General features: G+C 41.2%; 2 protein-coding genes across 2 annotated transcripts in view; both read right to left on the reverse strand.

Moving 5' to 3' along the window:
- Window positions 1-450: 450 nt before the first annotated feature.
- The window catches only part of NLK (nemo like kinase), a 115660-nt gene continuing 88845 nt past the window's right edge, over window positions 451-27265 (reverse strand). Inside the window, exons 4-11 of the mRNA XM_080924266.1 lie at window positions 21228-21334; window positions 19664-19749; window positions 16062-16271; window positions 13421-13522; window positions 8170-8256; window positions 5312-5510; window positions 4565-4658; window positions 451-2151 (exon numbers count right to left, since the gene is read on the reverse strand). Coding sequence (XP_080780392.1) covers window positions 2097-2151; window positions 4565-4658; window positions 5312-5510; window positions 8170-8256; window positions 13421-13522; window positions 16062-16271; window positions 19664-19749; window positions 21228-21334 — 940 coding nt within the window. The 3' untranslated portion in view covers window positions 451-2096. The remainder of the gene's footprint in view (window positions 2152-4564; window positions 4659-5311; window positions 5511-8169; window positions 8257-13420; window positions 13523-16061; window positions 16272-19663; window positions 19750-21227; window positions 21335-27265) is intronic.
- LOC308425619 (small nuclear ribonucleoprotein E-like) lies at window positions 6943-7179 on the reverse strand (the record flags this gene model as incomplete). The annotated part of the gene is made up of 1 exon (XM_080923026.1): window positions 6943-7179. One exon carries the CDS (start codon window positions 7177-7179, stop codon window positions 6943-6945), a length of 237 nt encoding a protein of 78 aa, XP_080779152.1.

A 27265-nucleotide genomic window follows, 5' to 3' on the forward strand; every position in this document is an offset into this window, starting at 1 on the left:
GCAACTAGGGCTTCTAGGGTCAGGAAGCAGAAGGAGGGAGGGTCACATGACTTTACTAGTCTGTTTTAGCCACAGCAGCCTATTTTAATGAATGCATTTGAATCCAATATATTAGAGTAAGATTCCACGTGGGGACAAGATGTCCTATTGTACATATTTAAATCAACTGCCTTTGATGCTGTTTAACTGAGCTTTTGACACATTCTTGGCATTCTTAACTTCCTGGGAAGAATTAAAACAAACAAGTAATTTCCTCAAAGATAAGAGTGGAAATATCAGCAAGTGTTTCCAGGCTTTGCAAAGTCAGGACAGAGGCTGTGCCGAAGAGTGGAAATAAGACAGCCATGTATCGTTTTCAAATGTCTTGTTTAATGTTCTCACCACTGTACTTCAAATCTACATTGTACAAAGTGACCAGAAAGTGTGCCACGGTAACTGACCAACCTCAGAGTGCACCTTTCATACCAGTGTCTTCTCGGGCTCTTTTGGTACTAAACACGTTTCTCTTCAAGTGAATTGAAATGCTTCGGTTGGGTAGATGCTCAGGAGCCTCATAAACAATAACAACAACAACGACAACAAAGATATTGCACCATCTTTGTTTAGTAATTCAATGTTTGTTTCTTTCACAGCAAATAATTACTTCATTGAAGTTAAAACTTCCAAATATAACTTAATAGTCTTCAAATTCAGCTCAGATCACTCAAGATGAAAATACTCTGCTAAATACAGATAACTTACAATAACTTTAACAGTTAATTGTCCGTAACACACATCAAGCTTTTTCCTAGACCAGTTTTAAGACGATCCATTAGGACTCCTCGTACAGGTGAAAAACGCTCTTCAATTTTCTTGTCTTTTTATTTTTAATATAAAAGTTGGAAGGGACATTCAAGTTTCAAGTCTCCACATTGAACTTAAAAAAAAAAAATAAGTCATCATCAGCGTGTGGAGGTAAACAAGCCAAGTTGTGTAACTCCAGGAGGTAGAGGCCTTCGATTGGTGCTCATATTTACATATGCACAGAGTTCAGTGTTCCAGCAGGAAAAAGAATTTGTCAAAAAGTAATAAGTTATTTACTACTGTGACATTTCAAGACTCCCACAGCTTTGCCTAAGGACACAAACACATTTGACATGGTTCCCTATGTGCCTTTGTGGCTGTAATTTTTTTAAAATTGCTTTTTGTCTTTTATTTATTATTTTTCACTGTCCAGTGCAGGAAAAGTCTCACGGAATTTCACAGACCTAAAATGTGCAAGCTAGTTCTTTATACAGCAGTGTTGGGATTCTTTTGAAATTAGCCCAGAAATGAATTATTTACACACATGAAAGATGCATGCTTGGGTCTTTTTTTTTTTTTTTTTATGTAAGAAAGAGCAGAAAAACTTCTAATAAAAATAGATTAAATATATATATATATATATATTTATACTGGGTAAGGGAACAGAGGGTTAGCCTCTCCTAGCCACAAACTCATTCTCTCTACGCACAGCATCGGAGGTTAGGCAGCACACGTCACCAGCACGGCTCTAATGAGAAGCCAGTTACAGGGCTTGGTCATTAGGTGGCAAGCCCCTCCCGCCCCAGGCCCCAGGCCCCGCCACGATCAGCTCACGTGGCTCCATGATTGGTCACTGGCAAGCTTTCTAGATTCTTTAGTTTTAGAAAACCCTTAATCTTTAGGAATGGCTCAAATATCAAAATTTATGACTGTCCTCTGTGTGTGAGTGTATACATGTGAACAATCTTACTTCATTAAAAAATATTAATAATAAAATAAAAACATAAACCCCAAATGCCCAAATCTGGTTCAGTTTTCATTTGTTCTGAGGTGAGCCGTAACAGCTGCACTGAGTTCTTTAACCATGTGCAACTCTGGGGAAAATATTTTTTCTTCTAAAAGCACAACCACTTTACAAGATTAAAAGTCTAGTAACATTTCTAAATATTATTCATATCATACAAGTAGTGGTTGTTAATTTAAAACTTCATTAGTAAAATTACAGTACAAGCATGATTAACCCTCCAGAATTGCAAATCCCAGACTCCAGTGAAAGCTACATTACATCTTCAGTAGTACAGTGTCTTCCACAGTCACTCCCACACCAGAGGAGACGGCGGCATCTCAGACGGCTGAGCGACAGTGGAACTGGAAGAGAAGGAGACCCGGGAATCAGTGGTGCCCACAGGGCGCTCCACTACCACCTGCCAACCCTCCTTCTGGAGGGGCCTGTGCAGAGCTTTTCTGTGTTTTTGTTTCTACAGTGTGTTGGTTGTAAACGGTTCCCTTAGGGATCTGTTATCTATCCAGAATGAGGGTGTAAGCTTCAGTGGTTTACACAAGGATGGGAGACGGCCATGTTATTTAGTGGGAGTGGAAAGGATCTCATATATATAGTGCCTTCCATGGAGCCTTCTTCATGATGCAAAGTGAATGGTAGCTATTCATGGTGAATAATGTTATTCATATTCAATCAGGAAAATGCCCTTAAGAAACAGCCTCTCCAATTAGTGCCGGTGAGTGGGGGCCTAGTGAGCATTGCTGGTGCAGTGTGAGCCAGGGTCTAGCAATTGTTATCACAGGTCTGGTAAAGTTTGTCCCCAAGTCTAGGGTTGCTAATTAGAAAGGGATCACAATCACTTTCCTCCCAGGGCTGGGAGAACAATGACTAGAACCAGGAAGGTGCTAGAACACCTCATCATCTGGCTCATTGAGTGTTCTGGGAAAACATTCAAGACAAAAGACAAGTTAGCGACATCTCTCTACATGTAGTAAATGGAAGAAATGGAAGACGACCGATCTTACTAATCTCAGGCAGTTTGGTCCAACAACAGCTTCTACACAGGGAAGGCCCTACCTACCTCCCTGTGGGGAAAGGGAAGAGTTAGGGAGCTGGGGAAAGGAAAGGGACAGATAAGGGGTCGGGGTGTTCTTTGACAAGAAAATGGAATCAGATCTGCATGTGGTTCTTTGCTGCCCGGCTTCATGTTCACATTTGCTATGAGGGTGTAGGAGGGCACTGTAGGCTGGGCACCAGGCAGCAGCTCCCCTTCCTGCTTCTGGCCCCCTTTTGTCCATAAGTCTCTACAGGCCAACATGCCTTTCTGATGGGCCAGTTCTGCCCACCTCTGGCACACTTCCTGAAGGCCCATGCTGTGAGCTCCTGCAGATACAGGCACTCTCCATAAAGGGCGGGGGAGGGGACCTCTGAGTTCACTTTCTGACTTGTTTTTTTAATTTCCTCTATTGGTCCACAAGGGGTTACACATATGTCCAGTGGTTACTCTAAGACCCCTCCCCTAAATCCACATTTTTGCTCTTTGAAGTTAGACATCTTATCTTGATTGGCAATTCCTATTATTAAAATCTCCCCACATTGTTGAAGTGGTTTCTGTGTCCCCACTGGACTCCAGAGGGGGGAAATGAGAGACAGAGAGAGCAGAACAGAACGAAGCCTGCTGGAATCCCGAGTGCAGTCAGAGTCCCTTGGCTGCTCCTCCCACCCATCTAGCCTTGTTTACCAGAAGGCCAAGGCAGGAGATGACAAGGAGAGCAGTCTGGGCTACAAGGTGAGACCCTGTCTTAAAGAAACAAAACCAACCCTGCAAACATACAGCAAAGAGGGAATCAGACGGGAGTCTGGGCCTGGATCACAGTGCTCAAGACACTGAGGCCGGAGGACCTCAAGACCAAAGCTAGTTTGGGTTTACCTGGTGTAAACAAAAAACAAAACAATAACAACAAAAACAAAGGGGAAAAAAAAAAAGAAATCAAGCCCACTCCCAGTGCTCTTGGTTGTGCTGTCAAGATGATGAGCAGGAGAAGCATGGGGACCACGCTCCTAACCGCCGCAGTCAAGTCCCCACATATATGACTGAGCAGCAACTCACCATGGGAGCTGGTACCAGATATTGGTAGCATCAATTTCCCACTGAACGCCTTGTTTTTTTTGGGATAAGTTCTCATGTAACCTGGGATTAAAGTTACCATGTAGCCCAGGCTAGCCTTGCACTCCCTTCTTGCCCCTACTTTTTAATTTTTTTTAAAGATTTATTTATTTTATATATGTGAGTACACTGTAGCTATCTTCAGACACACCAGAAGAGGACATCAGATCCCATTACAGATGGTTGTGAGCCGCCATGTGATTGCTGGGAATTGAACTCAGAACCTCTGAGAGAGTAGTCAATGCTCTTAAACACTGAGCCATCTCTCCAACTCCCTCACTTCCACTTAAATGCTAGGATGACAGGCCTGTGATACCACGCCCAGCCCAGCATCTGTTGAACTTTAAAAATTTGTATTAATTAAAAAAACCAAACTGAAATGAAGAAGAAACAGCAAAGATGGCTCAGCAAGAAAAGGTGTGTGCCAGCAACCCTGATTGATGACCTAGGTCTGATCCCAAGAATATATGTGGTGAGGCAGAGAACCGACTCCTGGTATCCACACATATACAAACATGCAAAATGAATAATTAAAAAACAAAACAGAAATATGCCGCACAATCACAACACCCTTTCTCCACCTGTGTGGTAAGAGTTCATGCAGACATAGTTACCTAATAAAGCTCTTAAAGGCGGCGGACTGCGGGTTGATGCAGAGAGGTACTCTGTTTCCTTTCTGCTGTTCCAAAATGAACTGGTGGATAATTTCTGTGGAGAAAACAAACACCATCCACTCCACTGCCAACACACAGGCTGGCAGTGTGGATTCCCAGCTAACGCAGCCAGTGTCTGACACAGCAGCCTGCTGGGAGAATTAAATCACACATACCCTCTACCAGTCCAAACCAAGTTCTGCTTTTTCTGAAGCCAAAATGATGAGTATTGCTAAAATCTGACAAGAAGCACTACAGAGGCTGGAAGCCCCACTGGTGGGGAGAGTCTTCTAAACCCAAGATCCCTTCAAACCTCCACCCCAGGGAAGGAGCCTTTACAAATTGTCAGCAGTAAGTTGTCAGAGTTCCCCTTTCTTATTACCATTCTCTCTAGTGGACTTTGAGTTTCTTTGAAAAAGGTCATGTGTTATATAAAGAATGACATTAAGTGAATGCAGATACAATATATTTTGAGTAGCACTCATGTAACTTGGAATAGGAATGAAGTGTTCATTCCTCTGGCTAACCTTCCCTGGGATATAATGCTAAATCATCTCTTAACAAGTACACATGCTCTGCACAGACAGCTATGTGTGAAGCTGAAATAAGACATCAGGCAGTTCTGGTGAGCCTCTGACACTGGACCCCTGACTGTGTAATAAGATGTCACTAGTCACCTTATCTGACTGGATGTCAAAAGGTACACACCTTTAACTTGTCGGACAGAGCTGAGGTTCTTCTCAAAGGTGTCATCAAATTTGGGGTTGGTGACAGGCTCAAAGTCACTGGTATAGACTCTTCCCGTCGAGGTGGAAAAGCAGCATTTACACATACACGTATGGTATCTCAGCCGCCCTTCATCTAGGTAGGGGTGGGCTAAGGCATCCTTAGCGGATATTCTTTTTGACTGAAATCAAATTTAGAGACCAGCACATCAACACTACAGATAAGCATGGCTGTCCATGTAGACTCTTTCACACAGCTTATACTTGACATATAAAGCATTCTGGGCAAAGGGGGGGGGCATGTACATTTAGGGATAGGAGGAAAGCGAGTAGACTTTGGATAACAGCCACTCTGAAACTCTTCTACCAAAAATCTGCCAGGCTCCTATCTTGAAATAGATGTACATAGGGCCCCAGATACAAATATCACAACATTTCAATATGTAATGCACCGCATTGTAGACAACAGGCTAACTTTCTAGAAGCATCAGCATTTAGAGGAGATAATGTTTATGCTGGCAACCTTAGAAGGCTGCTTAGAACTTTTATTCTCTCTGAACATAGACTGACAGGGCAAAACATACCCAAAAGCTGCAAGAGTTAATGGAGGGCGCAGTCTGAATGACAGGCTGAGACCAGAAGTGGCTGGCTACCTTCTGGCTTTTGGAATCTTTTGATCAGAAGAGTTAATATATCAGATTGTGAACCTTACTGACTCAGAAACTTTACACTCCAGCAAAAAATTAAAGAAAAAGAAATCACTCCTCATTCAAGGATGTGTGTCACTTCAAGTTCCCGGGGATACAAGCTAAAGCACCTCACTAGCCCAAGGTGCATGTAGCCAGAGTGGCCTCGAACTCACATATGGCTAAAGAGAACCTTGAAACCCCATCTTTACCCTGTAAACCAAACAGGGCTTATGGGCATTTATCATCATTCCTGGCTCAAACCCAACATGTTCTACACCTAATTTCTCTACATGTTCCTCTGACAGGGTCTTTCTAAAAAGCTCTGGTTGTCTTGGAGCTCACACCAGGCTGGCCTTGAACTCACAGAGATCTGCCTATCAAGCAATCGTTGGGATTAAAAGTATATGCAAGCATAAGTTTTCTTATGATTCTGTCTAAAGACAATTATGTGGATCTGATTAATATATAAGAAAGATGTGGGCTGCAGAGATGGCTCAGGAGTTAAGAGCACTGACTGCTCTTCCAGAGGTCCTGAGTTCAAATCCCAGCACCCACATGGTGACTCATACTCATTTGTAAATTGGATCTGATGCCCTCTTCTGGTGTGTCTGAAGACAGCGACAGCGTACAGTGTACTCACATACATTAAATAAATAAATACATAAATCTTTAGAAAAAAAAAAAAAGATATATTCTCATCACAGAGCAAGGTGGCTTTACTGTAATTGTGTGGTTTTTTTTTTTTTTTAAACAAAAACAACCTCACAACATTTATTGTCATCTAATGGTAATGTACAAGTAAAATGAGTAAATGTAGCTCCCAGAAGAAGACATCTTTAAAAACACCAAACAGCTTTCTCAACTCCTCCCATGTTTGACCACTGTTAGCTGGAAACACTCTGGAGTAGGGTAATATTATCTTCTTTTAGCATATCCGACCCAGTTGTTTTCTTGACTTTGTTTTAGAATGAATCTCTTCTGCATCTTCTAATAGGAGGTTCATGTACTCATCAAAGCCGATATTACAACCCTCTATCCGCATGTTCACTTGCTCATATAGCTGCACCTGAATTCGAGACCTATTTTGCAAGTATCTGAAGGTAAGGCTGATGGGCTGCACCATCACCTTCTGCACCTTCTGGCCCTGGTCGCGGCACGCCATGGTGGAAGTCACCAATTGTGTGGGTTTTAAAAATTCTTTAAATACCTATTTTTAAAAAAGAATTATTTTAACTGTCCTCAAACACACCAGAAGAGGGCACCAGATCCCATTACAGATGGTTGTGAGCCACCATGTGGTTGCTGGGAACTGAACTCAGGACCTCTGGAAGAGCAGCTAGTGCTCTTAACCGCTGAGCCATCTCTCCAGCCCCTAAATACCTATATTCTATATTTAGTGATTTCTTTGTATCTTAGCAAGTGCGTTTTCTTTTTGAAGTGCTTCTATTCAAATCTTCTTTGACAGTAATTACTGGAACACATATGAATGATAAATAATCTTTGGATGAATAAACCAAGAGCAGACATCACGATGCAGTTTGTGTACATGTCCAGAACAATCTAGTCCAGAAAAGAGTCTTAGAAAAGCTACAACCTCAACCCAAAGAATAAGCTTTCCATACACCATAATGGGCAAATTTTCAAACAAAGGATTTTCCTCTTGATTTAACTTGGTGTCAAACCCTTTTACAGATATCACAGTAAGAATGGTAATATCTTCTAGCTCGTTACATAAGCTTCACTTCAGTCTAAGCGTTGATACTCAAACATCCATGGAGATAACATGGGGAACACAAACAGGAGCTGAAGTCTGTTATTTCCAGTCATTACTGACACTGCTAGTTTAGCTAAAGCCACGATGCTTCTCTTAGAATACTATTTTAAAATTTACTTACTAAACATAAAAATAGGGGCTGGAGCAAAGACTCAGCAATTAAGAGCGCTTGTTGCTCTAGCAGAGGACCAGGATGTAGATTCTGGCACCAACATGGTGGCTCACAACATCTATAACTTCAACTCAGAGAATCTGATGCCCTCTTCTGACCTTTGAGAGCATTAGGCACTCATGTGGTGCAAGGATAAACAGGCAGGCATAACATTCAAACACACAAAGTAACAGAAATAAAAACACATTAAAGTTAACACTACTTACTGGATCAAATACCAACATCCTGCAAAGCAGGTGAACGGCTTCATGCGTGGCCTGGCTGGATAGGGTATAGAGTACAGGGAGAGATGGCTGTACAAGAGAAAAATTCAGATGTTCAAGCCTTTATGTATTACATATTTAATATAGTTAATTTATAACAAAAGATTTTGCCAGCTCAAAAAGATGTGAGTTGAATGTGGTGGTGCATGCCTTAACCCCAGCATCCAAGAAGCAGAGGCTTATAACCTAAAGCATATATTATTATTTAATCTATGCAAACCTCCATCTTCCACGGACAAAAAGGAACACTAGTAGTAATAACAGTGTTTTTATGAGTAAAATGTAAAAAGGATTTGTGACAAGTCTCAGAACACATTCAGAGCAAACTTCTAATTACTGTTAGCAATTATTACTAACAATGTTCATCTAACTTGGAGAAGCTGGTTAAAAGAAGCTTAACTAAGAACTAAAGAGATTAGTGGGATGGCTAATGCTGGCTGTCAGCTTGTCTGTGGCAATTTCTTGATTGATGGCTAATGTGGGAGGGTCTACCACACTGTGTGTGTGTGTGTGTGTGTGTGTGTGTGTGTGTGTGTGTGTGTGTGTGTGTGTGTGTGTGTGTGTTGCCACACCTGGGCAGCTTCTGGGTGGTTTTGCAGTAAAAATTAAAAAATGGATCCATGGCTACTGGTTTCCCTTGCATTCTTACTCTGCGAGCATCTATGAGGAGCCCTGAGCCAGAGCTGGATCCGCTCATCCTGATCCTTTCTCTACCACTAGGTCCACGAGCAGTTCTCTCTCGGCTGTCTGCCAGCCGGCCTCTCTCACACTGTCCCTAGGCAGGTATTCACCACACCTGGCACACATGCATCTCGGCAACAGAGCTGGATCCGCACGCTCCAGCTGCCTCTCAGACATTGCTTTCACACACTGTCCTTTTCAGCTCAGTAAAATCAAAGTTCCAGAAACTTTTAATTTAGCAATTAGACTTATACGTTAAATTCTCAATCCACAATACATCCACACAATAAATTCACTGTCAATTAATAGAGATATAAAGACAAGATAAAAATCGATCTAGTTCGCCTATATCTGAACTATCCTTGGTAGTCTCCATCTTGATTCTACTCGCTTCCTTTCTTTCTCCCTCCTTCCCAGATTGTTCCCGACTATCCTTCCTTCCTTCTCATCCAATGAAAGGCTGGACCCACCTGCATAATGACATCATCCTACAGGGTGGCATAAGACAGAGGAGTAAATGTGAGCCTGGAGCAGGACAGTATGCAGCCTCCCTCCAAGGTATTTGCTTCAGTTCCTGCCCTGCAAAGGACTGTGGGACCTGGGAGTTGTAAGATGAAATGATCCCTTTCTTCAAGTTGCCTTTGGTCCTTGTGTTTATCACAGCAAGGGAAATTCAAACTAAATGTTTTCCTCCTTATACTTCAAACTAAAACCCATTTGTTGACTTGACTCTTCTTTGATAAGCGAGCATCCATGTTCTCTGCTGTGTTTTGTCTTGTGACCCTCATGCTTAAAGTTTATATTAAAGTTTCTTTGATAACTCCCAACTTTACTTAAAACTGAAACAAGTTGTATTGAGTTTTAAGACATGCTCCTTAGAAGGCTGGCACAATGGCTCTACCACTGGGAGAGCCTTGCAAGGACGAAGATATGAGCTCAAACCCCAGAATGCTCGGCAGGGTCATATACTGTGCTTGTTTAACACCAGCAGCAGAGAGGCAGAGTCAGAAGGATCCCCAGTGCACGATCGTCAGTCTGTCTAAGTGGTGAGTTCCAGTCAATGGGAAATGTTCTCTCAAACGAGGTAGGCTGAGGATGATATATGAAGTTGCCTTCTGGCCTCATATGCACTCATACACATGCATATATGTATATCCACCCATATATACCAGCACACCTATGAATATGCACAGGAACATGCATATTAAAAACAAAAACAAAAAAAGAATCCTTGGGGCCGGAAAGATAGCTCAGTAAGAGCACGGGCTGCTCTTCCTCAGATAGGAATCTGATGCTTTCTTCTGGCATGCAGGAGTACCTGCAGCAGGGCACTCACATACATACCATACCATACTTACATACATACATACATACATACATACATACATAGTACCCTTGAAGTCTAAATATATCCTTCTAAATAACCTAGAATAGATGTAATAAAATGGGGCTTCCAGACCAGGCACCTCACTGAGGATAAGTGTGAGTCTTCTCTAAAGCTCAGCAGTGTTCTGCATTTGACTTTATGTAACTCCTGCTGTGTTACATCTCATTCTGTCTAGTTCATTACCTTAAGGGAATCCACTTAAAACTTCTCAGTAGATTTTTACAAAGGCCTTTTATTATGCTAAGTTATAAAAAGAAATTGAAACAAAGACTGTTTCTATATAAATTGAGATAATACAATTTCTTGTTTAAAATGCTAGACATAATAACAGATTCTCTGTAAATAGACCATCTTTGTACATTGTGAATTTTGTGGAACAGCCATGATATACAAAACTACACAAGCCACACACTGTATCTTGGGGACCAAATTAATTTTTTGAAGCAGAGGATGTAACCTGGGAATAGTGGCATAATCTGTAACCCAGCACTGAGAAGCTGACGCAGGACGATTGCAAGATATATAGCAAGACTCTGATTCAAACACTCAGACAAAACAAAACTTAAATAACAACCTAAGAAAAACCACAAAACAAAGAACCAAGAACAGAAACAAAAAATGCTGTGAAAATATTTAGTTATCTACATACCAAGTAAATTTGTAAGCAGTTGTCTCTTCCAACTGTAAAACTTATCACCTTCAGGGAAGCTGTTAGTAGGCCTACAAGGGTCTGGATGTATGCCATGAGGTGGAGGTGGAGGGGCAGTGGTAGGGAAAAGATTGGTGGCTTACACAAGGAGCGTCAAGAGCCTGTGACTGTCACTCTGGGCAGCAGCTCTCTTAACTCACCCTACCAACTTTTCCACCAGTATAAAATATTCTGACTCTAAGACTAATGTTTCTCTCAGGCTACCAGGCAACCAACCCGGTTAGCAAAACCTTAAACTTCTGGAAGTACCACTCACTAAGAGAACAAGTCATGTAAAAATATAGAAGAAAGGATTCCAAGAGAATTTATTTAACTCAAGCTTATTTAACTTAAAAACAAACTTTGCTTTAGAAAATAATGTAAAATTCTTTTGTTTCTTTCTCTCTTTCTTTCCTTAATAGAAAGATCTAGGCTTTTAAAAGTCCCTTTTGTGAGCCTGTGGATGGGTATCCCAACCTGGCTTCCACTGACAATCCTCTTGCCCATTTCCTGAACGCTGGCCCGATGGAACTGTGCAACCAGACAGAAAAGAGGGACAAAACAGTTGCTGTGTGTGTGCGCGTGCATGCACACACACACACACACACACACACACACACACACACACACACACACACACACTTTTTTAAAATAAGAAACACAGCTCATTCTGAGCCCAGAGTGCTCAAAGCAGTGCACACAGTGACGCTGGTGTAAGACATTTTCAGCTGTTTTAGACAAGTCAGAACACCCAGGAAGGCCTGCCTGTTAGGCTATTACTTAGCTAACATAACACAGAGAATTAATCAGCTGACTACTACTAACAATCGCTAAAAATAGAGAAATGACACCGGGGTGTCTGATCTTCATACTTCATTACTGGCTATCTTTGGCCAGGGAGATTTATTAAATTGATGAGGTCAATAAAGGAGGAAAATTCTTCATTACTGGTTATCTTTCACTAGGAAGATTTACTAAATTGATGAGGTCAATAAAGGAGGGAAATTATTCTGTTTATAAGGACACATTTACTATAAGATATTAACAGATTAATGTTCTTGATGCTGGTCAATAAATAGCATAGCAGATCTTGTTAGCTTCACCGTAATATAGAACCTCCTCTTGGTTAATACTGAACTCCTGAGAGCTTCAGAGATGGTTAGGAGTGGTTAAGGGTAAGTACTGCTCTTTCAGAGGACCAGTTCAGTTCCCGAAACCTAGGATGGGTAGTTCACAAATGCCAGTGACTTCAGCTCCAGGGGTATCTGCTTCCAGCTTCCTACAAACCTTTGCACACACCCAGACAGACATGTACACATAATTTAACAAAAATCTTTTTTAAAAGTTACTGCATTCTCCAAAGGATGTCAGGGTCTCAAATTTGAACAAAATGCAACCAAAGGATACACCCATAAAGAGGCTCTTTAAAGGGAAGCATAGCCAGGTGGGCTGCTGTGAATTTGAGCCAACTAGATCTACAGGGTGAATTAAAGATAACTGGAGCCCTGCCTCAAAAATAAACAGGCAAATATGAATAAAAAAAAAATACAAGCATCTCTCTCTATTGACTGGCTTGAGCTAGTGTTTGAGAACTTTACCTTACTGCCTGTGTACCGGTGGAAACAACTTTGCAGTCACTGGGATTATAGAGAGGGAACTGCAATTCAGGGGAAGAATGTCAAACTCAGCCTTTCTTTTGGTTGACCAATCAGTTAACCTGAGCAATCAGTCAGGTCACCTAAACGCCCAGTGTAAAAGAAAGGAAGGCAAGGTTGAGGGAGCCAGCCTTGCTTGTCTTGCTCAAGCCTTTCTGGTTCTGCTTCTTACTTGTCCCTGGGAACAGCATTCTCCTCCCTCACTCTTCACACCATTACATTTCCTCTAAAGAGGATTGGGACAGCTTGCAGGGAACACTACTTAACCAACAGAGTGGATAAAAAGCATCCCAGCTTTCTCAGCAGTGATCTGGCTAGTTGCACATAATATTGATCAGTCCTTCGCCCGGCTAACCACATTGGGGTCTGATGCAATGCCAGAGGTATGAGTACAGCAGCAGCTGCTTTGCATCCTTGCAAGGCAAAGAGACATGGGCGGTTATTTGGGCTTAGTGTTTGGAGTCAGTATCTTGACTCACATGCACTGAAAGTCCAAGCTTTTCCCCACCTACTGGTAACAGGTCACCTGTCACTGATTAGCAATGGCGCTATAAAACATGCAGTTTTCTCCTACGGCACTGGGCATGGCTACATGCCATTTACTATTTATGGTCATATACACAGAACAGAGATCTTACTTGTAGGATATCTGTTTGTGTATTATGTGTCTATGTACACACACACACACACACACACACACACAAACAGCATTTCTGGGATAGATAGAAATTCTTCCCTTGCGACCAGATGCCAGAGATAGACGTCCCCTCTTTACCTCTTTACCTGTTTATGAGGACCCCTGAGTATGTGTGCCTTAGCACCTTCACAAGCTGTCCTCATTGCTTCCAGTGATGGCGTGCCCAAAAGATCTGTGATCAAATCCAACTGCAAGAGAACATGAAATACTGCTGAAAACAGGTCACAGAAATGGCTTTAGACTAAGTTGCAGCCTTAGAAATGAAAATGAGTTAAACGAAATTGGTTTAAACTTAGAACCACAACACCTTCAAGTCAGCTCTGATGAGAGCCCTTTTTTAAAACTTCCTGGCTTGTTAGAATGGACTCAAGCTCTTCAGGGGCTAATCGACATATCAGTTACATGTAATATAATAAACACCCAAAGCACCCACTCTCAAAGTAAAAGGTAAGCATGCAATGTTTGGACCACCACACACTTTTCACATTCTAGAAACCATTTATACTGGCAGAAAAACATGGAACTTAGCAACTCATGATGCCACACGAGGCCACATTTATCAAGCTGGGCACAATGAGGGAGACTAGTAGAATGGTCTTCTTGCAAACAAGCCTTTGTAGGTAGCAAACCACCTCACCAATTTTTTGGTGCTGAAATTGTTCTGACTCTATAACCTAATTAACAGCAACATTTCATTTCAATTTCCCTAGGATGGGACGTTCATGCCCAGAGCACATCATTTCCTGCCTTGATCTAACCACAGGGCAGCTATCAGCACTGATGTTTGGGTAATGGAAGAGCTTGAGAAACTGCTTTCCCCTGAAGTCAAGATCTCTGGACCCTTTTTGAGGGAAGTGTGTCTACGTCCTTGGCAGGGTTCTAACCTGAAGAAAATGACTGCCCAGTGGGCACCCTCAGACTAACACAGGACAGATCTATGGGAGAGGAACACTGCAGCCAGTTCATTGGTTTCTCAAAGACAGAAAATGCTAGAGAATAACTTCTTCCACACAGAAGTGAGACTACCTCCGAATAAACGTGTTTTCTGTGACAATTATCGCACGCGTTGGTGAGAAACAGATGAGCTCCTAGTGATTATGTAAAGCTGGAAAGCTCAGACACGTAGACTTTGCTAGAACCTATTATGTGAACTTACCAAGATTCCCTTCTTCCTCAAGTGCTAAGATACCACAGTTAGCTCAAAGTGTTTTTATTTTTCTAAAAATTCATCTAAAAGTTATTCTCAGAGTTATTCTTTTTATGAATATTTTTGTCTGCATGTATTGTCTGTGCACCAAGTGTATGCAGCACAGTGCCTGAGAGGCAGAAGAGTCAGAGTTACTGCAGACAGTTGTCAACTGTCATATAGCTGCAGCTGGTGCTCTTAACACTAAGCCTTTTTAAATATAGGGTTTCATTAAACAGCCCTGGCTATCCTATACATTTTTATATAGACCAGGTTGGCTTCAAATTCAAAGATCTACTGCCTCTGCCTCTCAAGTATTAGGATTCAAGGCGTATGCAACTAATGCTCACTTTGTTTTTAAACTAAAAGTATTTTTAACTCTGTGTGTGTGTGTGTGTACATGCACTTGAGTGCAAGGAGTGCAAGAACCCCTTAAGGCATAGGCAAATGTGAACCATCAGACACGAATGCTGGGAACCCAATTCAGGACTTCTGGAAGAATAGCAAGTGGTATTAACCACTGAGCTATCTCTCTCTGCAGCTCTCCCAATCCCTTTCTCCTCCTTCCTTCCTTCCTTTCTTTTTTCTTCTGACAGGGTTTCTCCATGTGGTGCTGGCTATTGTACAGCTCATTCTGTAAGCCAGGCTGGCCTCAGACTCAGATCTGCTGCCTCTTCCTTCTGAATGTGACATTAAAGGTGCAGACCTTTAATCCCACCTGATCCTCTTTTTATTTTGAGGCAGAGTCTTACTATATAGTTCTAGCTATCCCAGAACTCACAGAAGTCCTAATAGCCTCTGCCTCAGGAATTCGGGGATTAAAGGTGTGTACCAGGACACTAGGCTGCAAATGTTTTCTTTTTTTTAAATTAATTAATTTATTTAATGTATGTGAGCACACTGTTACTGTCTTCAGACACACCAGAAGAGGGCATTGGATCCCCATTGCAGATGGCTGTGAGCCACCATGTGGTTGCTGGGAATTGAACTCAGGACTTCTGGACGAGCAGTCAGTGCTCTTAACCACTGAACCATCTCTCCAGCCTGAAAATGATTTCTTTAAGCTCTACTCTAATTATCTTCTGTTATTCTATGCCATATCTAAATACTTTAGCTCAATAATAAAGAATTTTTCTAAAAAGTTCAGATTTGAGGAGATCAACATGGAAAGCGTAGAGTCTGTGCAGAGAGGAGCAGTGTGCTAAGTCATCAAATACACTGTAAAATCACAGCTATTCAGCTGGGAGGAACAGATGTCTTTAACAACTCAAGGCCATACCTATGCATTCACAGAGCCAAGCCTGCTGCTATGCACCAGTGCATGTAATGAAGTCAATGCTTTTCTCTAATAGGCTCCTAACTTGCAGAATGAACCTCTGCAATCTCCAACTTCAAAATTTTCTGGCTTTTAAATGAACCTGAATTTGCTAAAAGTCAATTAAGACAGTGCAATGAATAAACTCAAGATGTATGCAAGATGACTTTTCTTTCAAATCTATAGCCGAATGAAAAGCACTTAGAGCTGTAAAGCAAAGTCACACCTGCTGAATGGGACTCTGCGCCTGAAACAATATTCTTCGGCCCAGCAGTTCTGCAAAGATGCACCCGACAGACCAGATGTCAATAGCATTGCTGTAATGGCGGCTGCCCATCAGGATCTCCGGAGCCCGGTAATACTGAGTAACAACTTCCTGAGTCATATGACGGGATTCATCCAATTCTTCTACTCTGGCCAATCCAAAATCACAAATCTAAATAGAAAAGACAGTCAAGATATTATCAAGCAGACACCTACCTTCTTCTGTTTACTTTTGAGACAGTGTAGCTTTGAGCTTTCTCTATAGCTGAGGGTGACTTTCAGCACCTGAACTTTCTGTCATGTACTTCCCAAGAGCTGGGATCATAGGCATGTGTCACCATGCCATGCCCAGAGTCCTGCTTAAATTTTGTCAACTTGACCAACGCAGACATATTGGAGGATAGGGCAGGTGGCTCTAGAGTTAAAAAAAAAAAAAAAAAGGCAGCCTGAGCAAGCCAGGAGGAGCCAGCCAGCATCCTTCCAAGGCTTCTGCTTTAGTTCTTGCCTTGGTGTGACCTTGGACATGCAAAGCCAAATAAACCCCATCTTCCAATTTGTTCTTTGTTATGGTCTTTTTCATATTATAATAAATGGAAATCAAACTAGGAAACTCAGCTAGACATTCATACCTGGACAAACAGTAGCAGCAACAAACAAACCCTACTACACATACACAAAAACCTTGACAGACTACTCATGAACTTTTAAAAACTCCTAAATGATGTAGGTATAGAATATTCTTATCACTATAAAAATATGGTCTTATTTGGACAAAAGAAAATTCTAACTTCAATGTTTTTATAAAAACTTTTGTATCTTTTAAATTTTGTATTATTTTTATGTATGTCAGATATGTATGTATGTCTGTCTGTCCACCACATGTATGTCTGGTGTCCACAGACTCCAGAAAAAGGTATCAGATCCTCAGGGACTAGAGTTACAGATTATTATGGTCTGCTCTCTTTAAAATTACGCATCTTTTAAAAATATTCTTCTCCAGGCTGGAGATGTGGCTCAGTAAAAGAATACTTGCCTTTATGAGCAAGGTCCTGGGTTCAATGTCCAGCAACAGGAAAACAAATACTTCAGCCTATTCTAAACCCATAAGTGAACCAAAATTAAAACCAAATGAACTCCAAACATAGCTGGATGCATACTTCAGCCTAACCAAGCCATTTCTAGGATGGACTCATGGAAGAAATCAGAATAAAAGGCATATTTTGTTGGGCTTGGCACAAATGGCATTTTTTTTTCATCCTTTGTTTGTTTGTTGAGACAGGGTTTCTCTGTATAGCCCTGGCTGTCCTGTCCTGGAACTCACTCTGTAGAATAGTCTGGTCTAAGCTAGATCAATCCAGTCAGCAGAAAAGGGCTTCATGAGGATGGACACTCAGACAGGACATTTTTCTTCACTTACCTATGAACATAGCTACAAGTTCCCACAGTTTTAAAAATGATCTGGACAATGGGCTTCAGGTAATTAATAGCACAGGCATGACAAAACCCAAGTAAGAACTGGCTAAAAACATCATAGCACTGATTTGTATAAATAGGACAAGAATTCCCAACTATAAAGTTTTCAAAATATGTTTAACTAAAATGAGTTAAAGGGATTTGGTTTTGGTCTTGATCTACATAGTAAATTTCAGGCTTGCCAGGGCTACATAGTGAGACCCCTTATCCAACACACACACACACACCCATCATACATACATACATACATACATACATACATACATACATACATACATATATACATACACACATACATACATACATACACACATACATAAAGTTATAGACCACAAGCCCTGTTTAAAAATTACCAATTTGCAGAAGGAAAAACTCAGACATGTAGAAAAAACACGGGAAAAGATTCTAGAGCAGTAATTTTTCTTCGGAAACAAAAGAATGAATTGTGCTAAAAGCTACTTTCAGGAAAAACATGAATAGTAAGTGCTTTATCTCACTGGAGTTAAACCAGGGATGGGCTCTTTTCGGATATAATGAACTTTCATTGGTAAGCAGCACAGCCCACCAGCTTGTGAGAACTGACCTACAGCTCAAAGAAAGCATTTAAAATAGAAACAAATGTATTCATACATTTGGTTTTAATATGTATTTAACTGCCAACATTCAGGGAACACTAACTAACAGTCTTCATTATTTTAAAAATAGGCAACACTGAGATATCAACTCTTTTCCATCTTAATGGACCAGTTGAATGCTGAGATAATCCCTACAGACTGGAACACGGCACCTCCTTACACAGAGATGGTGTAATTCTAAGCTTTTGGTTCACATTTTCTTTTCTCTTGCTTTGGTCTCACAGAGATCCACCTGACTCTGGCTCCTGAGTGCTAGGTTTAAAGGCATGTATGTGTCCATCACCACCCAGTTTCTATTTTTCTTTTAAAAAATACTTAATTTTATGCATATGTATGTGCACCATATGTGTGGGAACCCACAGAGGTCAAGAGGCATTGGATCCTCTGAAACTGGAGCTACAAGCTTTCTTAACCACTGAGCCCCTCCACACCCCTATTTCTAATTTCTATGATGAGGGAAATGATGACAAACATTCCACTATTCAGGAGTTAAAGGTATGAGAAAAGCATACTGTAGATTTTGCTATTAGTGAATCTCTTTTAACAAAGGATGGACAATGAGAGGTAGGAACAGTGAAAATGAAGGTGATGACTCAGGATTTGGAAATACTTGTTTTGTTTTGTGTTTTATTTGTTTGTTTGTTTTTTAACCTTCTGTCTTTACTTCTGAACCACTGGGGTCCCATCATGCAAAAACATGTACAGCTTTATTATTTTTTGAAACATAGTCTCATCCTGTTGCTTAAATTGAGATTTGGGGATTATTATTCTGTGGGGCAAGATTTGACTACTGCAATGTAGAAATACATCCACCAGGTGCACAGTCCTTTCCTGGTACAGCACTTTAACTTTCAAGTACACCTGTGGTTCCTTTTGGTATCACACAGTGCACAGTGATGCTGGCCGGGAAACAGCAGGCACCTTCACAAGCCACATCTCACTGTCACAGCGTCCCAGACGCTAAGAGTCTGCTCCTTCTGAATCCTACGAGACAATCTGAAATGATGAGTTTCTGAAAAGACTGCCATTCTTTTTAGTGACATTATAATTCTCATTTCAGAGTTTAAAAACACAAGCAAAACATGTTTTTGTTCTTTTTAAAAAGAACCAGTACTACACATTAGGTAAGATGGCCCCAATGAGTGATGGGGCTGAAGAAAACTGATCACTACATTTCCCATGAAGTAGGGAAATGATGCTCTTGAGCCAGACATTTTTTATTTCCCAGATCTTTTTTTTCCTTTTTCTTTGAGATTTATTTTATGTATACGAATACACACTGCAGTTGTCGTCAGACACACCAGAAAAGAGCACTGGACATCATTACAGACGGTTGTGGGCCACCATGTGGTTGCTGGGATTGAACTCGGGACCTCCGGAAGGTCAGCCAGTGCTCTTAACCACTGAGTGAGTCATCTCTCCAGCTCTCCCAGATCTTAAATAAATGAAAAGCTACCTTTAGAACACAGTTGCTGTTCACAAGGAGATTCCCTGGTTTAATGTCTCGATGTAAAATGCCAGCAGAATGGAGATATTTCAAACCTGAAACAAACAAACACAATTTTAATTGCAGATATTTAAGTCCTTTTACTTAACCAATGATTTAAAAAAGCCTTAAATGGAAACAAACTAAAAGACTTAAAATCACTCCCTAAACAAAAGCTAAAAAATATTACTAAAAGCTTTCCTTAGTCCCTTTTAAAACACTATAATTTTGTTGCAGTAAAATGTCACACAGTTTGCACATGCCAGTGACAATGTCTATAATTTCAAAGATTATATGGCTTGAAGCAAAGGTAAGGCTGTCAGGCCCTACAGTTAAGACTGGTCATGCCAATATCCTTCAACTGCTCCTCAGCGTGGCTACTGGATGGAGTTCTGCTATTGATACTCCCAACCTGTGACTCTGAACCTGCTCCAACACAGAAGTTTCCATTAACCTACAGGAGGCCTTTCTCAGGATAAGCATTTCAGTGACAGAACAAAATGCAGGACCTGCCCAGATCTGTCAGCAGCTCTAGCCACTACTGACAGCCAGGAGGGCACTTAATCATCTCAAAATAGTTGTGACATCTTAAAAGGCTGGTTGGTTTTCAGTAGCAGTGTAAGTTACAATCTTATAATTCCTTTTTGAAATAAAATGTAGTAAAACATATTCTTAACAACTAGATGAGCCAAGAATTTTTCCCATTTCCCTCTAGTACAGAATATCTACAGATTTATCACAGGTGAACTTTTCTGTCGTAAAATTGCTTATGCACTTTTTGATCGTTGGAAGACCTTGATTTTCAATTTCTTTCTAGAATTTAATTCTGTGAATACTGGGAAAATGTTATTTCACCAGACAAGAAAGTGGTTTCAGCTTTAAATACTCCATCTGTCACAGTAGAGCTGTGGACACAGCTGATGGCTAGAGGAGGAATCAATCATTGGCCTCAACTGCTTCTCATTCGTCCTGTGCTCTGACAGGAGTTGACTTAGCGGTTGTGTCCTCGGCCTTCTCCATCTGCTTTGGGTTTTAAGGGTCACTTTGAGTTGAGTGGGACTCAGCTATGTTACTCAGGTAACATTCACACAAGACCACCAATAATTGGCTTGAAGGATGGACGTCTTCCATTGAGAACAGTCACTTTTTAATTTAGTTATCTGATGCGTACTCTGTGAAGAGCTAAAGGCAGGCAGTGGGATTTGTGACAAACCACTGGTTACCTGCCTTCTCAATTAATCCACCTGCCTGCCTTCTCTGCCCTAATGAAATAGAAATCAAAAAATACTTAGCAACCTTAAAAGCCTCTTGACAGGGATGTGATTAATATGCTCAAGGATCTGAGCTCAATACCTAGCACTTCCAACCCCCAGACCACTTAACATCAAACACAAAAATAGAGAAACAACTTTGGCTCAAACAAAAATGTCTTTGCGGAAGAAGGCTTGGAAAGCCAGAATAAAGTTCAAACAAAGAGAAAAATGACTCATTTATAAAAACACACTGTCTTTTTCGTGATAAAGGGAAATCTTACCTCGCAAAATCTGATAAAGAAAAACTTTGACATGATCTGAGCTGAGTGGCTGAGGAGAGACGATAATTTTATGTAGGTCACTCTGCATCAATTCTGTGACAACATATCTTCAAATTGTTAAGTTAAGGAGATGTCAGAGAACTGACCCCCATCCCCTCATTGTCATGAGATTTAAAGGGTAACATCCATTCTCAAGGCTGGGAAGTTTGAAGACAGCTAGCTTCTAGACAGGCCAATGAAGATGAGAATTCCAGCGACCACAGGATTAAACAGTGCCTACATTTAAAAGGATGTACAAGTCTAAGAACTGAAGCAACCAAGTGATCTCCATACAATTATTCCAAAAGAGAAAATTAAAGCAAATGCTTTTAAACAACAACCAGTCCAAGGCAAATGTGAAAATCTGTTAATCTCAAGGTTTTACCTAGTAATGGGGATGGTCTTTAAATTTACAAGTGGGTTGGTGAGCCCATTTTAAACCACCAGCAAAAAAGGTCACAACCAATCCATCAACCATGGATTACTTTACAAAGTATGGTATTGCCCAAAGAATTCAAATCCAAGACTCTCCCCAATCAGAGCAATGTAACCTTCCATTTGGTTAACTCTGCATGTATATGAAAACCTGTTACTAAACTTCAAGCTCTGTACTCAGATGTAGTCTCAGGTTTTTGTTTAAATGACAAAAAGCTGGATGATTGGGCAGCCACGAGAAGGTGGAATTCAGTATTTTTACAAGATACATAAGTGTTACAGAAATTAAGAAATGCCTTTTTTTTTTGTTATATTTTATTAGAATAGACATGCTTTACCCTGGGTATTGTTAAAACTTATTAAATTGTAAAGTGGAACTTTTCTATAGGTAACTTTCAATTCACAGCTTCAAAAGTGTGCAGGAAAGACAAGACAGAAGCAGGGCAGAATTTGTGCTAACATGTGACATGTGGTTAAAACACTGCTTTCGGATGGGGAAGCACGGGACACTTGGGGGGCTTTTCTGTCCCTTCTCCTTTCCTCCCTTCTGAATGCAGGAACATCCCAGGCTTGGTCCTCTGCACTTTCCTTTGTTACATCCACCGCTTTGAATACTCAAGTCCAGACTTACTCCTTTCCTTCACAGCACCAAACACAAACCATTAGTTATCCTTGCTGTGTCCACCTTTCTATGGGAAAGCCCTGCTGGCTTCATCTTCAGAGCTTAGCTGCTGTCAGGCCTCTTCTCATCAAGCCTGCCGGTGGATGGTAGCTTTAGATTCCCAACACAGCAGCCAGCACACAGTTTTGTTTTTATTTATACATTGGATTTTACTTTATTGTTGACAAAATAATCATGTTTAAGGTTTCTGTTAGAGAACTCAAGCCCTCTAAGAAACCTGGCCTTAAGCAGAGAGGCCTGCAAACAGGCTGGGGACACACCCAACCCCAGTGCTGCCCAGGTAGGAGGTAGTGAGTAGTTGTGGCTTAAATTTTTTTTTAAAAAAATTTTTTAAAGACAGGGTCTATGTAGCTCTGACTGGTCTTGAACTCACAGAAATCTGCTTATCTCTGATTCTGGAATGGTGGGATTAATTGGCACTGGTCACTTTTGAAGATCACACACTAACCAAGATCACTCCTCTTCCCAGAGAACCAACCACCACTGTACTTGTAGCCTAACTAACAAAGGCTCTCCTTCCTGCCTCCTGGAAAAGTGCACGTGATAGAGGGAAGGAAGGAATGCTTGGGATGGGAGAGGAACAAGAGACTTAACCAAGTACAAATATGTGGGCTCCATTTAGAACCTGTCTCAGAGACCTTGGAGGCAATCGTGGATGGGTGGTAAGGAGTAAACTGATGTCGTTAGATGTCACCATGCCACACTTACTATGTTCTGATGAAGTACTTGGCAGAAACACATACTTAAGCATTTATAAGTTAAGCAATGTGATTCTTAGAATCTATTTAAAAACATTCCAGCTTCCTCCAAGGAGTGAGGTAGAAATAGAGAAGACTGGAAAAAATATTTGTTGAAGCTGAACAATCCAGGAATTAAGCAACTATGTAAGTAAAAGATGAGATGTGCCCAGGCTCCTGCCTTTGAACTGAGTCTCCTTTTCCTTTGAGTGTTCTCTCTCATCCCCTCTAGCCCGTGCTTTTCCCCGCACACCCCCAACTCTGTCTCAGTCTGCATGGTGAGTCTCCTGGCAACATTCCCTGGGACCAGTGAGCCCACCCAAGAGCTGCTCCCCAACAAACCTGCTTTTATACTTAAAAAGACAGCCTCATGTAGCTCAGACTAGCCTGGGATCCAGTATGCAACAATGACCTTATCCTCCCTCTACTTTCTAAGTAATAAAAGTACAGCTTTGTACCACTACACTCATTTCCAGAAATATCATTTAATTAGTCCATTTTGTTGAAAATCTAAGTTTTTTTTTTACTATTTTAAACCTTGAAACAAACATTACATACAGCTTTATGTGAATCTGATTTTTTCTTGTATAATTATCATGTTAGGTTTAAAATATAGTGAACAATTTCTCATGCTGTTCAAATCTTTTACATTAAGTGCTTATTTAATATTTCCCTTTTAATTGTGTCATGACTTTCCCTTGAAGCTTTATGTTCCTGCTATCCAAAGGCACATCAGTTATGCGTGGATCCTCTCAGGTGAACCCATCTTCCCAGAAAAGAGCCCTATTAGAAACGCAGACTGTGCTGTAAGGGTCCAGGGTGAGACGGAGTCAGAGGCATTATGGATCACCGTACTTCGTCCAGGAAAACTACCTTGTACCGCTCTCTTGCAGGCTGCAGGATGCTGTCTTGCTGCCCCCCCCCCCCCCCAGCATTTAATCAGTCCTTTGTGGTTCACCTGCATCCCTGCTTTCTGAGGAGACACCTGATGCCTCCAATTTTGAGCCTTTCTAAACATCCTGTAATAATCAACCTGGTTTTCACTCTCATTGCAGTCAGCCAAGGTTTCTGCTTGTTAAGTCGGAACTTTTAATCATTTACTAACATTTTAATATGGTTGTAGTAAGGAATGACAGTTTCAGGTTAAAAACCACTGACATGTTTACTGATCATCTCCTATGTGTGAGCAGGAGCGACTGAAAAGAACACGGTCGTGAGAGTCAATCTTGTCCTTTCCCAATTTTCTTTTTCCGAGGATCACAGGCCAGTCCCATTCCACAGCCGATGGCAGCCTTGGGCTCTGGGCCCCAGAGCTCAGATCCTTTTGCTTATAGTAAACACACTCCCCTAACTTTTTTTTTTTTTGGAGACATGCTCAAGGGGCCTCAAACTTAGTATAAAGCTGTGGATGACCTTGTGCTCTGGTTCTTCTTGCCAACACTCTCTAGGCTGGGATTACAGATGAGTACCATGCCTTGTTTATGCAATGCAGCCCAGGGGCTTATCCATGCTACTGTGCTAGCTACTTTATGTCAACTTGACACAAGCCTCAGAGAAGAGGGAGCCTCAACTGCAGCCAAGCATTTTCTTAATTAGTGAGTATATGGGAGGACCCAAACCATGATGGGTGGGGCCAGCACACACAGATGGTGTTGAGTTCTGTAAGAAAGTAAGCTGAGCAGACCATGGGGACCAAGCCAGTAAGCAGTACCCCTCTGTGGCCATTGCAATTGTTTCTGCTTCCAGGTTCCTTCCCTGTTATGATGAACAGTGATGTGAAAGAATACGCCTAGTAAACCCTTTCCTCCCCAACTTGTTTCTGGTCATGGTGTTTCACCATAGGGATAGCAGCAACCCTAAGACACCAGACAAGCGTTCCTGCAGCTGAGTAACACGCCCTGCCCCTTTACTGGATTTTCTACTATAATGCATTTTCACTTGTAAAGCTGACTTCCATATTAAGGATATTAACTGTACTAGCTGGTTTTGTGTGTCAACTTGACACAAGCTGGAGTAATCAGAGAAAGGAGCCTCCCTTAAGGAAAGGCCTCCATGAGATCTAGCTGTAAAGCATTTTCTCAACTAGTGATCAAGGGTGAGGGAGAGGGCATTGTGGGTGGTACCATCCCTGGGTTGGTAGTCTTCTATTCTATAGGCAAGCAGGCTGAGCAAGCCAGGGAGGCAAGATAGTAAGTAACATCCTTCCACGGCCTCTGCCTAAGTTCCTGTTTCCTGACCTGCTTGAGTTCCAGTCCTGACTTCCTTTGGTGATGAACAGCAATGTGGAAGTGTAAGCTGAATAAACCCTTTCCTCCCCAACTTGCTTCTTGGTCATGTTTTGTGCAGGAATAGAAAGCCTGACTTAAGACATTAACCCTTTGAATATACTAATTTTTTCTAAGAAATATTAATCACAGGACACAAATAGAAAAACACTATAATTTTGCATCAACTTAAGCAGGCACAATTATGCAGAACTTTTGAGAAAAAGGTCTCACTTTATGTAGCCAAGGCTTGCCTCCAACTTTCATCCCACCTCAAGTTTCCCAGTGCTGGGATTACAAGTATGTATGTGCCATAATTCCTGGCTTCAATCCTTGAGTTGTGTTGGCTCTCTAAGTTTCAAAGATCAAGTAAATGAACATTACATAGAGGAAAACCAAGTGAGATGGAAGAACCCACGCAGATGCCATTATTGTGTTCCAAGGATTTGGACGCTGGTGTTCCCGAGTCTCTAATGCTTAAATCCTAACCCCAGAATACTGTAGGAGGTTATTAGGTGATCAGGGATGAGCCCTCATGCATGGGATTAGTGTCCTCATAAAGAGGCCTGAGGGAGCTCGTTAGGGCTGCACCAAGAAGGCACTTGTTAGGCACAAAATCCATCAGGTGTCTCAACACCAAATTTCCCATCTACAGAACAGATTCCTGCTGCTTATATGCTATGCAGATTTCAGTACATCTTTGTAGTTTTCTGGGAAAACAAGTCCTAAAGAAAGGACACACTGAAGCACTTATCTTTGCTGGATGTCTGTCAAGTCTACCGACTTTACTGACAGCTTTCTTCTCCAGCACTCAATGTTCTTCTCTTGCCTTCCACACTCCAGGACTGGTAGCCCAGCTGTGACACCAGAAACTGCAGTGTCAGTGTGACAGCTGGCGTGCAAATAGAGAGACGAGCAACTAGCACTTAGTAAATCTACCTTGAACTTATGAGGAAGATACAAAAGATCAGTGGGTCGACTGCATTTTAAAAAAAGGGGGCAGTTGTAAATTATCAGATGTGGGTGCTATAAACTGAATTCAGGTATTCTGCTGAGTCATCTCTCTGGCCACATTAGATACTCTATAACTAAATACTCCTTTCTGGGGAAAAACAAACAAACAATCAAAAAACCCCAACCAAAACAAAACAATCCCCCCCCCAAAAAAAACAACACTTCATACAGCATTACAGACTCCATGCCAAGATAAAGTTCACACCTAAACTGGAATATAGGATAAACTGAAATACTGTTTGACAAGAATTTCATACCACTAGATAGAGCATGACTTGAAACAAGCCAGTCCTTCCAAACTAAGACCACAAATGTGTGTGCACACATCCTCACAAACAAGAGCAGCAGGCTTTTCTTCTGCCAAATCCAAGCAGCCATATCACCATGTCACTGTCTTCGGGACCCAGGAATTTGAAAACACTTCCAGCCAACTTCTAGGAAAGTGTTTGCAGACAAATTAAAATGGATGCTTATTACTCAAGTTGTTCCTAAGTCCAGTTTGTAAGAAAATAATAAACTGGGTAAGTTCTAGGTAAATCAGAAGTCTAGACGATCTAACAGACAGCTGACTCTTCCCTTCTGCTCACCTTTGTGAAGAAAGGTCCTTACTCCCTTTAGTTGGTTTTGAACATACAACTCTGAAAAGTTTAAGATGAGTCTTGTATTAAATTATTGTAACAGCAGAAAATGATATTTTTTATGCTTTAAGTTTAGCATAGTAGTCTAAAAAGAAACACATATTAATTCCATGAATGGAGCATTTAAATAAAAAGAAAAATCACACAAAACAATCCAACCACAAGGACATTTAAATTTTTTCTCAGGAAACACAGTTCCTGAATTTGAAAAATCAAGCACCACATCTGC

This window comes from Micromys minutus, assembly GCF_963924665.1.
Source record: "Micromys minutus genome assembly, chromosome: 10".
NCBI classification, from domain to species: domain Eukaryota; kingdom Metazoa; phylum Chordata; class Mammalia; order Rodentia; family Muridae; genus Micromys; species Micromys minutus.